The 12,226-nt window shown below is 35.6% G+C and overlaps 1 protein-coding gene across 2 annotated transcripts in view; it reads left to right on the plus strand.

Annotated features, from left to right (window-relative positions):
- The window catches only part of LOC410657 (inhibitory POU protein), a 38,475-nt gene that overhangs the window by 22,200 nt on the left and 4,049 nt on the right, over positions 1-12,226 (plus strand). The window contains exons 2-3 of one of the 2 annotated variants that reach the window (XM_006563158.3): positions 964-1,020; positions 9,776-9,982. In XM_006563158.3, the coding sequence (XP_006563221.1) occupies positions 964-1,020; positions 9,776-9,982 (264 nt within the window). The remainder of the gene's footprint in view (positions 1-963; positions 1,021-9,775; positions 9,983-12,226) is intronic. The other variant, XM_394134.5, reaches the window with a different exon arrangement.

A 12,226-nucleotide genomic window follows, 5' to 3' on the forward strand; every position in this document is an offset into this window, starting at 1 on the left:
TAAAATGACTCGTTTAATTTGTGACGCCGGCGTCGCGACGCCGGTATGGCCCGATTCTGTCAATCTTAGTGCCGCCCGCTTTAAATATACATATTACGCGATTGCCAGGAATAAAATATGCAGGCCAGATGAATATTAACCCCCGCTGACAGGTAAACCGCGTCGATATGCACGAGTTTCTCTGTCGGCCAGGAGAAATATTTCGCCGCCCCTGTTATCAACGAGGGAGGGAGGGGGAGGGGAAAAAAAAGAAACCTCGAGAAAAATGTTCATCCCGTCTAAAATCCTCCCAGCGCGGATTTTTCCAATTTTACCCTGGATGATCGATGAATATTTTGTCGATGATCGTGTTAAATTAAAAATTTCTTTATAGAAAGAAGAGTAGAAGGGAAAAAACTTTGAGGGAGAAATTTTAAAGGGAGGGAAGGGGAAGAAAAATGGAAAGTATTTATATTTTCGTGAAAATATATCGATCGCTTCGTTCTTCCAGTTATGGAAGGCGAAAATTGTTTCGGGGATATTTTTATCGGAGGGGGGGGATTTGTCGCGACAAATTTTTTCGATAATTCAGAGATATATCTTTATTAGAAACGAAATACGACGGTGAAAGATCTCTGTGAATATAAAAGTTCCCTTCCAAAAGTATTTAATATTTAAAACTGTCTAGTCTAGACAGACTATTGGGGTCAAAGCGTCACGTTGTAAAATCTTTCCAGTTTTCCATTCTCGGCTGGATTTCTAAGCGGTCGACACCTATTTCTAGGAGTCAATGACATTTAGATCCTCCGCGAATACGTTCCAATGTATCTTCTCTGCCATCCCTCTACACGCGGATAAATATATTTTGATAAAACAATTAATTGAACGCATTTGACAATTGTTATCGATTATTTTCAATATATTGCGCAGAAAAAAATGTATAAATTTAATAGATTTTTAAAAATTCTTTTCCTTTCTTTCCAGAGTCGTATATTGGAAGATGCCTCCATTATGTGCAATTCCTGGTCACCGAGGCATAACGTGAGTACAACACTAACTATAATTCTCCCCTCTTCATTCTCTCATCCAAATCGTATCCAGCACGCTCGCACTATCCTTATTTACCGGCGAAAAAGAATTGGTTGGCGCGATCTTGTCACACTGGAGGTGCAATTAAAATGGCGCGAGGAAGGAAGAAAGTTTGGAAGAACGAAGGGAAGGGGAGCATAACACCGGTGGTTGGGTTTATACGAAATACGCTCCCGTAATATTTATGGTTCGCGAAGCCGCGCAGTTACGGTGGGCTTGGCTGACGTAAACTCGCTAACTCGTGGTTACGATTATGGCCAGTGGTAAATTGATTATTTAGATGTACGATGAGGTGGCGCGGGATAGTTTGAGTGCCGTAAAAAGAGCCACGCGTCGCTTACGTTGCTTCCCCGCAAATGTGACAACGCCCCGGAACAAAACGCTTTCGAGCAACCCTTTCGTCGTCGAGCAACACTTGTTTTCGCGAATCCTTGTGGCTGTAGAAATCATCTAAGATTAAAAAATTTCGAGTAATTCAAATCTACTGTTTTGCTCGAAAAGAAATACAAGAAGAGTTCTTTGCTAGGATCTCTGCTTTGTTGATGTTTCATAGTAGTGGAAGAGCTTTAATTTCGAATATTCAAAGAAATTAATTATTCTTAGAAATTATAAAGTTTGTGGAAATATTTAAATGGAATTGTCTATGTTTAGATTATTCATATACATTCAATTATTCGATTTACAATTGTTACAAATTATAATTAATGTAAATATATAAATATAAATATCTGTTGAAAAGAAGTATAAGAAGGATTCTTTGCTAGGATCTCCACTTCAGATACTTTGTTCACGTTATAAAAGAGCTATTATAAAAGAGCTAATTTTAAATATTCAAAATTAAGAAATTATTAAGTTATTGGAAATTGAAATATTTAAATGGAACTGTCTATGATGATGTTTAGATTATTCGTATACATTCAATTATTATCTTAATTATTCGACTTACAATTGTTACAAATTATAATTAATGTAAATATGTATAATGTATAGATATATCTATTGGAAAGAAGTACAAGAAGGATTCTTTGCTAGGATCTCCACTTCAGACGCTTTGTTGACGTTGCATAGTAGTGGAAGAGCTATAATTTTGAATAGTCAAAATTAAGAAATTATGAAGTTACTGAAAGTTACTGAAATATTTAAATGGAACTATTGTATACATTCGTATACATTCGATTATTATCTTAACTACTCAAATACAAATTACATTATTATTATAAATTATAATTAATGTTCTGCTGAAAAGAAGTATAAGAAGGATGCTAGGATCTCCACTTCAGATGCTTGTTGACGTTACATAGTAATGAAAGACCTATAATTTTGAATATTTGAAATTAAGAAATTATTAAGTTACTGGAAGTATAATATTTAAATGGAGTATGGAAGTAATTATATGGAAGTAAAATATTTAAATGAAATTACCTATGATGATGTCTAAATTATTCGTATACATTCGATTATTATCTTATACAAATTACTTTTATAAATTATTGTTATAAATCATAATTAGCCTATACATATTGCGATAAATTTTAGAATACTCTGAATTCTAAATATCTAATATATAGATATATTTTAAAAAATTTCGAGTAATGTCCATTACTACTTCTGAAAAGAAGAGAAAATATTTTATTGATAGTAGACAATAGTGGAAGAGCTATAATTTTGAATATTCGAAATTAAGAAATTATTAAGTTACTGGAAGTTAAAATATTTAAATGAAATTATCTATGATGATGTCTAAATTATTCGTATACATTCGATTATTATCTTATACAAATTACATTTATAAATTATTGTTATAAATCATAATTAGCCTATACATATTGCGATAAATTTTAGAATATTCTGAATTCTAAATATCTAATATATAGATATATTTTAAAAAATTTCGAGTAATTCAAAAATATCTACTGTCCATTACTACTTCTGAAAAGAAGAGAAAATATTTTATTGATAGTAGACAATAGTGGAAGAGCTATAATTTTGAATATTCGAAATTAAGAAATTATTAAGTTACTGGAAGTTAAAATATTTAAATGAAATTATCTATGATGATGTCTAAATTATTCGTGTACATTCGATTATTATCTTATACAAATTACATTTATAAATTATTGTTATAAATCATAATTAGCCTATACATATTGCGATAAATTTTAGAATATTCTGAATTCTAAATATCTAATATATAGATATATTTTAAAAAATTTCGAGTAATTCAAAAATATCTACTGTCCATTACTACTTCTGAAAAGAAGAGAAAATATTTTATTGATAGTAGACAATAGTGGAAGAGCTATAATTTTGAATATTCGAAATTAAGAAATTATTAAGTTACTGGAAGTTAAAATATTTAAATGAAATTATCTATGATGATGTCTAAATTATTCGTGTACATTCGATTATTATCTTATACAAATTACATTTATAAATTATTGTTATAAATCATAATTAGCCTATACATATTGCGATAAATTTTAGAATATTCTGAATTCTAAATATCTAATATATAGATATATTTTAAAAAATTTCGAGTAATTCAAAAATATCTACTGTCCATTACTACTTCTGAAAAGAAGAGAAAATATTTTATTGATAGTAGACAATAGTGGAAGAGCTATAATTTTGAATATTCGAAATTAAGAAATTATTAAGTTACTGGAAGTTAAAATATTTAAATGAAATTATCTATGATGATGTCTAAATTATTCGTGTACATTCGATTATTATCTTATACAAATTACATTTATAAATTATTGTTACAAATCATAATTAGCCTATACGAAAAATTTTAGAATACTCTGAATTCTATACCCACTTCATAGATATATTTTAAAAAATTTCAAGTAATTCAAACGTATTTATTATCCACTACTGAAAAAAAGAGAAAATATTTTATTAATAGTAAATAATAATAGAAGAGCTATAATTTGAATATTGAAACTGGTACAAATTACTTTCATTTATTTCAAGTTACGTTAAGCTAATATATCCACGTACAATTATTATCACACCTAACTGGAACACAAAATTCGAATTACGAGAAATAAAGAAATCCTAATGCATACGAACGTTTAGATGGATCATCGTTTCCAATATACCTGACAAATAGCAAAGAGAGAAAAGACAAAGACTTATTTCTCTCCACCGCAGTATACGGGGTATCCAAACTTAAAATAAAAAGAAGAAAAGAAAAGAAAAGGAAGAAGGAAGAAAAAATTTAAAAACGAAAACTAATTCGACAATTCCTTCCATCCGCGCCCATCATTAACCCTATCATCCCCCGGCAACGTGACGCGAACGCATCCATTCCCATCCCATTTACACGTACGCATGCATATTAACGGGCGCGTATAGCCGCACACCCATGGGGTATATCCCCGATCGACGAGCGAAGTTGGGAGCGGCGCGACGCGGCCGCCCGGCTACTTTGCACCGCAATCTCGCGTGTCGCAATATTTCATGTCGCAATCTCGAAGCATTTATCGAATGGTAATTTACAATACCGGCGCAATACCGGCCGCGTTTCGCTCTGCCTTCCATCAATAATACACCGTTAATTGCGTTATCCAATGAACGGCATCAATTATTAGCGGGCGGGCAACGGATAAAGCCGCGGGCTGCAGCCGGATATATACGCGGCAGACATCCAGCCAGCCTGCTTCCCGCGGCCAAATATCGAGAGCCCGTTACGAATTTGGAATCGTTTCTAAATCGATAAGGATGGATGGTGGATGGGTCGCTCGCGTCGCGTCTCTGTCGCGGTGAAATCCCGAATTTGATCGGAATGTCGACGAGGACCGGGGTTATAATAAATGCTCTGATCAGTGGTTCTTCTTTTATCTCCTTCTCTTTGCGAAAATCTTGTCGGGGAATCAAATTGATCGAATAGTTGGGAGGAGTCATTGGAATTTGATCGATGAAAATTAAAGATAAAAGAAACGAAAAGTTGTCCTTTTGGAAAATTGAAAGATATTTGAGAATCATAATTTTTTTATAAATCGATAAATTAAGGGGATTGTATAAGGGAGAAAGCAATTTTTGAAATTGAAATTTCTAAGGGAACGTGTCGCGTTTTTTTCACACGGGTTAAGAACCACTGGTCGTAGACAGACAGACGGGTACTCCGCCATGCAAGTGTTAATTCGTACAGTCTGCTGGTTTTCGTGTGAGACACCAGATTTTCTCGAAGAATTTATTTATTCATGCGTCAGACTGTTCCGCGATGTAGGTTATCGAACGGAAATAACGTAATTGTCCCATTTCGCGATATCCGTTGGTCCGACGGTCCGAGACTGCATTTAGAATCGGATGGAAATCGTGGCTAACGTTTCAATCGTTGTTATTCTCTCTCTCGAAGCGAATATTATCGATCGCTTTTCATTTCATCGCGAATCAATTGTAAACAAAATCGAGCATTCTTTCCTCTTTTCTCTTTTTTTTTTTTGAAAGCGCTCGATCGATGAAATTTATCTTTCGAAGAAAGTTAACTATTTTTTCTTTTTTTTTTTTTTTCGATCGAATGAATATTTAACGGAAGCGGAAGATTAAAAGGAAAGAATCTAAAAAATAATTTTTACCGTTAACATTTTGATGATTGATACGGGCGAAATTGGGAGAGAGGAAAAAAAAAAGAGGGGGGAAAAAAAAAGTCAATTTCCCTTGCATTACGTATTCTCCCGCGCTGAATTCTTTATCGCCTTTATTTTAAACCTCGAGCCGGTATTCGATTGCGCTGAAGCGCAATGGAAAACAGAACTACACGCATTATATAGTCATGAACGTGTGTATGTTATGTTGAACTGCATCGAGTTGTGTTCCATTCACCTTAGCATTCTGGCACGCCTATTTTATTTATACACTTTATTTCATTCTGACAATGGCGGTTTACTCTTTTTCAATACGAAACATCCTGCATAATGGATGGAAAAGTGGATTGCATCATGGGATGACGGATAGAGCGGTGAAAAAACTTTAATGAATATTTGTCGTCGTCCACAGGAGGACGCCGCGGCTGTCCGCATAAAGAATCACTTTATAGTTTACGTTACTTTTCGTCGCGATTCGATCGATTCGCTCGCCTTCCAAATTTCCTTCCAAACTTCGAAACCTCTTTTTTTTTAAAAAGACAAGAGTTCGATGAACAAACTCTCAAGATTTCCTCTTTCGAGCAAGCCTCGGACCAAGTTTAACGCACAATTTCAAATTCATCATCCTTGTGCAAACTTCGAAAAACTACCTCCTTCTCGATAAAAAGTGAGAAACTCCATAACTCCATTCGCCTCCCCAAAAAAAAATAAATAAACGTTCTCAACGGGAAGAAATTATTTCCAACGGGACAGACACAACGATCGTTACGAGCTTAATCATTTCCTCGCCGAGCGGACAAATTACGCGGCTTGGAAGAAAGGGGGGGCGATAATTCAATTGTAATTGGCTAATCTCGAACGCGGTGGAGGACGCGTTGAACGGTGCGGTGCAGCTCGGAAAAATGACTCTATTAACGGCTAGGAGGAGCCACTGGAAGGAAGGGGACGGAAGAAGGGGGACTCTCGTAGAAACTTTGCCAAACACGAGCTGCTAACTACGCGGCTAACAAGAGCAATCTGTATCCGTTCCTCCTGTATCGCCTCTCGCCCCTTCCTTGGAAAAACTGTACCGTGTGTGTGTATACAGGGTGTACCGAAAGTACGGAGAAGTTGCTTCGAACATGGTGGAAAATTGAACGACGAATTGTAAATTATATATAACGAGAAATGAAAAGATTGTTTATATCGCTCTTCTTATACGATTATTTGATCGATTGTTCATCGAGAGATTGTTTCGATTTGAGTCTGTTTAAAATCTGCATCTGAGTTGCATTCTGGGAACACGTTCGAATCGTAAATGTTTGTCGATCGCGTAAAATATACGTTTGACACGGATGAATATCTTTCAGAGGACCACCCTGTACGTAGCGCGGGGTTAAACTCACCCCAAACTGGAACTCTTGCTCCGCGCTTGAAGAGAGAAACGCAATTTAGGATTTATTGTCCTGTTAAAAGTTCGTTTAGGTAAAGCATTCGTCTCCGTGAGCAGTGCCATGTATCACGCAACAAGGATGAGTTAAGTACCTACTTCATCCTTTCCAGGGTTGCCGGATAATTTAACGCCGGATAATCTTGCTCGTTATCTTCCACCGGTATTCCATAAATAATTCGTTCATCGCTCTCCCTCCTCTCCATCTCGAATAATAAGAGAACATTGAACGAAAGGAGAGAAATGACGAAAAAAATAATTGTAACTCGATTCCTATCCTCCAACGTAACGCGTTTTCTCGGGATTGGAAGCCGATAAATGGTACTCGATTTTTCTCCTCTCCTCTACGAGATAAGGGGAAAAAACACGGGGAAGAAGTTATGGAAATTGGAGGAAGGGAAAAGAGAAAAAAGGAAAGGAAAGGAGAGGAAAGAAAGGGGGAGAAGCGACGGTAGTTCAGCAACCTAGGGATGGATAGGTAGACGGTAGGTACACGTACGTCGACAAAGACACAAAGTGTTCATAAATAATCGAAGCGCTGAAGCACGATGGTGGTTTTCGCATGAAACATTGATCGGCCGATGCGGACATTACGGTTTATAATGAAATAAGTAGATGGCGAATCGTTTTTAACCTCGCTACGGGGAACGTAACTATTGACATTTCAATAACTGTTACGGATAATTTGCCCTTGTCAATTTTTAATCACAGGAACGGGGATACGACGACAAAATTTTCGTTGGCAAAATTTTTCTTTCAAATGAAATGAAATCGGCGGCCAACTTTCGATTAGAATGGATTTTTCATTTTGGGAAGAGAGGAAGGGGAAGGAAAAATGAAATCTCCTGATAGAAGGGAGGGGGGAACGTTTAATACCTGATTTACAATATTTTCCATTATCCGGGCGAAAAACCGAGAGAGGTCGATGTCAATTAGTTTGCAATGGATTCATACAAACTTGATGAAAACCCGCGCCGCGGAGGATTCTCACTAAATTGTTTTGACAATGAAATCCTCCTTTATTGATATTTAATAAAGCAACGGCCACATTTTCCCAACGATGCAAGGGAACGGAAATCGATAACTCTATTTGAAGATATTCTATTTTCGAAGCGATTTCGTTTCAAGAAAATCTAGACGAGCAGGGGAGCCAAGTATCGAAAACATTTTCCCCTTCGCGAGACTGAAAAATCGAAAATCGTTAAATTTCAATTCTTCTTTTTTTTTCTTTTTTTGAAACTTGAAGAAACTTTGGAACTCGTAATTTCGAGATCACTCTCCTCGAGATCGTTTCGATTCCTGTTCGAGCAACGATACACACCGCTTGCGGTGGCCGAACCTTGCAGCGCGCCGCGAGTGACAGATGCGGCTGACGCAAAATGTCCCATATAATATCGATTGCCACGCTAGTAGAGGCGTATCCGGGCAAAACGAAACCATAAATTCGCGTCGCAACCGCTATTAATACATCGCAGGAGGAAGAAATTGCATTAACCCTTTCACCCTCCGTCCTATCCGTCTCTCATTATTTCCGCTACAATTCCACTCGCCTCGTCCATTTGGCAACGAAATGCTCGAAAAACGAAATTTTATTTCTCTCGAGAAAATATTTGTTGTTCGTTGCGTGTCAGGGAGAGGGACAGAGATCAACAGGATTTCGAGTTTAAGGATAAAATATAGACATGGAGAGAGTTGTCCATCGTAGATTTGTCCACATGATCAAATATCTAAATATCACGGACCCTATGCTTTAGTAACGCTTCGACCCTAAAATATTCTGTCCACTAACCCCCAGCAACATTTGACGAGCAAACGAATTCGATTAGCAAATCTCATAGGTCACGCGCGGCCACTTTTCGAATAACATCAATTACGACAGGGTGAATAACTGTTACACGCGTACTCATCGTTATGATTATTTTAATCTAATGTTGTTCTCGTTATCTACAACGTGATTATAAAATGTATATATAAATACATATATAAATTTCACGGAAAAAAAAGAAACGAAAAAGGAGAACGATTAAAATTCCAAACAATTAAGCAAACTTCTCTATTATTAAAAGACAAGTTTGTTATATTAAATAACAGTCGATAGTATCGAGAATGAAGGATTGACCGGTTTAAAAAAATCGATCACGTTACGTTAGTTTTGAAAAATGCGGGAAAGAGCTCCGAGAGCTTTCCAGTGTCAAAACTATTTTTAGAATATCGATCGCACGGCCATGTTGAGTACACGGAGTGACCTCTGACTGGATACTTTTGTACAAATGAACCGCACACTTTTTTTTTTTTTTCGCCAGAAAGTGACATTGAGCCACTATTTTCGACTAACGCTATATAAAACTAACTTTCCACCGATCAAATCGAATCTTTCCTCCTCCGATTGTAAAATTACTACTACTAAAAAACTCCCTTAACTTAACTTCTCTCTCTCTCTCTCTCTCTCTCTCTCTCTCTTAGAAATTTCTTTCCTTCCTCTCGTTGAAATCCAAAGTCGAAATCGAATCCCTTTCCCTTAGTATTCATGCGTGCACGAACAACTGTTACAGGATAACAGATCCAAGACGCGATATGATAAATTCGTTTAAAGAAGACGGGAACGTTTTCCGGGGCGGGAAAAATTGCGTTACCGCGCGATCCCTGATTCTTCAATCAGTGTCACGTGTCGCTTTTAACGTTTCAGGGTGACTTGTTCGGGGGTCTGAACAGCGGCCTACAAGACGGCTTACTTTCGAGGGCGGAAGCTTTGGCGGCGGATTTGGGAAAACACAACGCGGGCACCCCAATGCCTTTGAAGCACGACCCCGTTTCGGTCTATCATCATGGAGCCCACATGCCGACCCCCCATCCGAATAACCGGCCGCATCATCAGGTACATTCACACCTCTTTGTGAGTCTGCATTTTTCTCGCATACTATACTTCCTTATTATTATTATTATTATTATTATTTTTTTTTTTTAATTCTTTGTTCCCTCCACCACGAGTATTTTTATTATTATTATTATTTTTAGTAAAAAAGAAAAAAAGAAAAGAAAAGTAGAAGATCGAGTTTCGATCGGTTCGCGAAGATCGGTATATTAATGTTAGTCGCATCATCAGATTACTTTGTCTGCATTTTTTTCGCATATTATACTTCCTTCTTTTTTTAATTTGTTGTTTCCTCCCTTTACCTTGCCATCATGAATATTTTTATTATTATTTTTTTTAATGAAAAAGAAAAGAAGAAGATCGAGCTTCGATCGGTTCGCGACGATCGGTATATTTATATTAATCTCGACCGCATTGTCAGATTCACATTTCTTTATTAATCTGCATCTCTTTCCCATACTATATTTTCTTCTTTATGAATATTATTATTATTTTTTTTTTTTTTTAATAAAAAAAAAAAGAAGAAGATCGAGCTTCGATCGGTTCGCGAAGATCGGTACATTTATATTAATCTCGGCCGCATCATCAGATTTCTTTGTCTGCATTTTTCTTGCATATTATACTTCCTTTTTTTTTTAATTTGTTGTTCCCTTCTTTTACCTCGTCATCATGAATATTTTTATTATTATTTTTTTTAATAAAAAAGAAAAGGAAGATCGAGCTTTGATCGGTATATTTATATTAATCTCGACTGCACCATCAAATTCACATTTTGTGAGACCACCATGAATATTTTTATTATTATTTTTTTTAATAAAAAAGAAAAGAAAAAGATCTAGCTTCGATCGGTTCGCGAAGATCGGTATATTTATATTAATCTTTGCTGCACCATCAAATTCATATTCTGTGAGTCTACATTTTTTTCGCATATTATACTTCCTTCTTTTTTCTTTCTTTTTTTAATTTTTTGTTCCCTTCCTTTACCTCGCCACTATGAATATTTTTATTATTATTTTTTTTAATGAAAAAGAAAAGATAAAAAAGATCGAGCTTCGATCGGTATATTTATATTAATCTCGGCTGCACCATCATATTTTGTGAGGTCACTATGAATATTATTATTATTATTATTTTTTAATAAAAAGAAAAGAAGAAGATTGAGCTTCGATCGGTTCGCAAAGATCGGTATATTTATATTAATCTCGGCCGCATTATCAGATTCACATTTCTTTATTAGTCTGCATTTCTTTCCCATACTATACTTTCTTCTTTATGAATATTACTATTATTATTATTTTTTTTTTAATAAAAAAAGAAAAGAAAAAGATCGAGCTTCGATCGGTTCGCGACGATCGGTATATTTATATTAATCTTAACCGCATTGTCAGATTCACATTTCTTTATTAGTCTGCATTTCTTTCCCATATACTTTCTTCTTTATGAATATTATTATTATTTTATATATTTAATATTATTATTATTTTAATAAAAAAAGAAAAGAAGAAGATCGAGCTTCGATCGATATATTTATATTAATCTCGGCCGTGTTCACTCTCACCGCTGCCACTACTACTACCGCGCGCGGTACCACTTTGTTAATTCAAGCTGCGAAGCTGTGAAATTTTCATCCCGTTTTCCCACACATCCAGTCCCGGGGAAATATTTCCCCGATTTTGATTCAATAAAGGAAGGAAAGTGTCTGCAGTTGTGTATTCGTACACAAATTGATATGAATTACGAAACGTACTAATTGTAACGTGGCCCTCGGAGGGAGGATAATTTTGTTAAAACTTAATAAACCGTTACCAATGACGAAGTTTATCGATGAAACAATTATCGTAATGAAGTATAACCGTGAACAATAACGGCCGATTTGCAAAATTCAACGATCTCCCGCCAACGATTATAATAAAATGGGAACGAGTTTCGTCCGAGGGTGCGGGAGGAAAGGGTAGAGGGAAGGGAGAGGAGGGAGGTTGCTTAAAAACACCACGGCAAATAATTAATCACGGATGGCAATTAATTATGATTTATAATTAATCGGACGATTGAAAAATTCAACTCCGCCGATTCTTTATTAACGTCGTATCGTATTCGAAATGCGAGCAACAGTTTTCATTTTGACACTTTAATTATTGATGCATTCTATATTCCGATATATATATGTGTATACATCCAAGTAATTGTACATACGTTTAAATATCGTTAATATTCGTTAATTATTAACGAATCAACGAAATATATTTTCACGAGAGAGAGAGAGAG

Source organism: Apis mellifera, linkage group LG16 (genome assembly GCF_003254395.2).
Source record: "Apis mellifera strain DH4 linkage group LG16, Amel_HAv3.1, whole genome shotgun sequence".
In the NCBI taxonomy this organism is placed as follows: domain Eukaryota; kingdom Metazoa; phylum Arthropoda; class Insecta; order Hymenoptera; family Apidae; genus Apis; species Apis mellifera.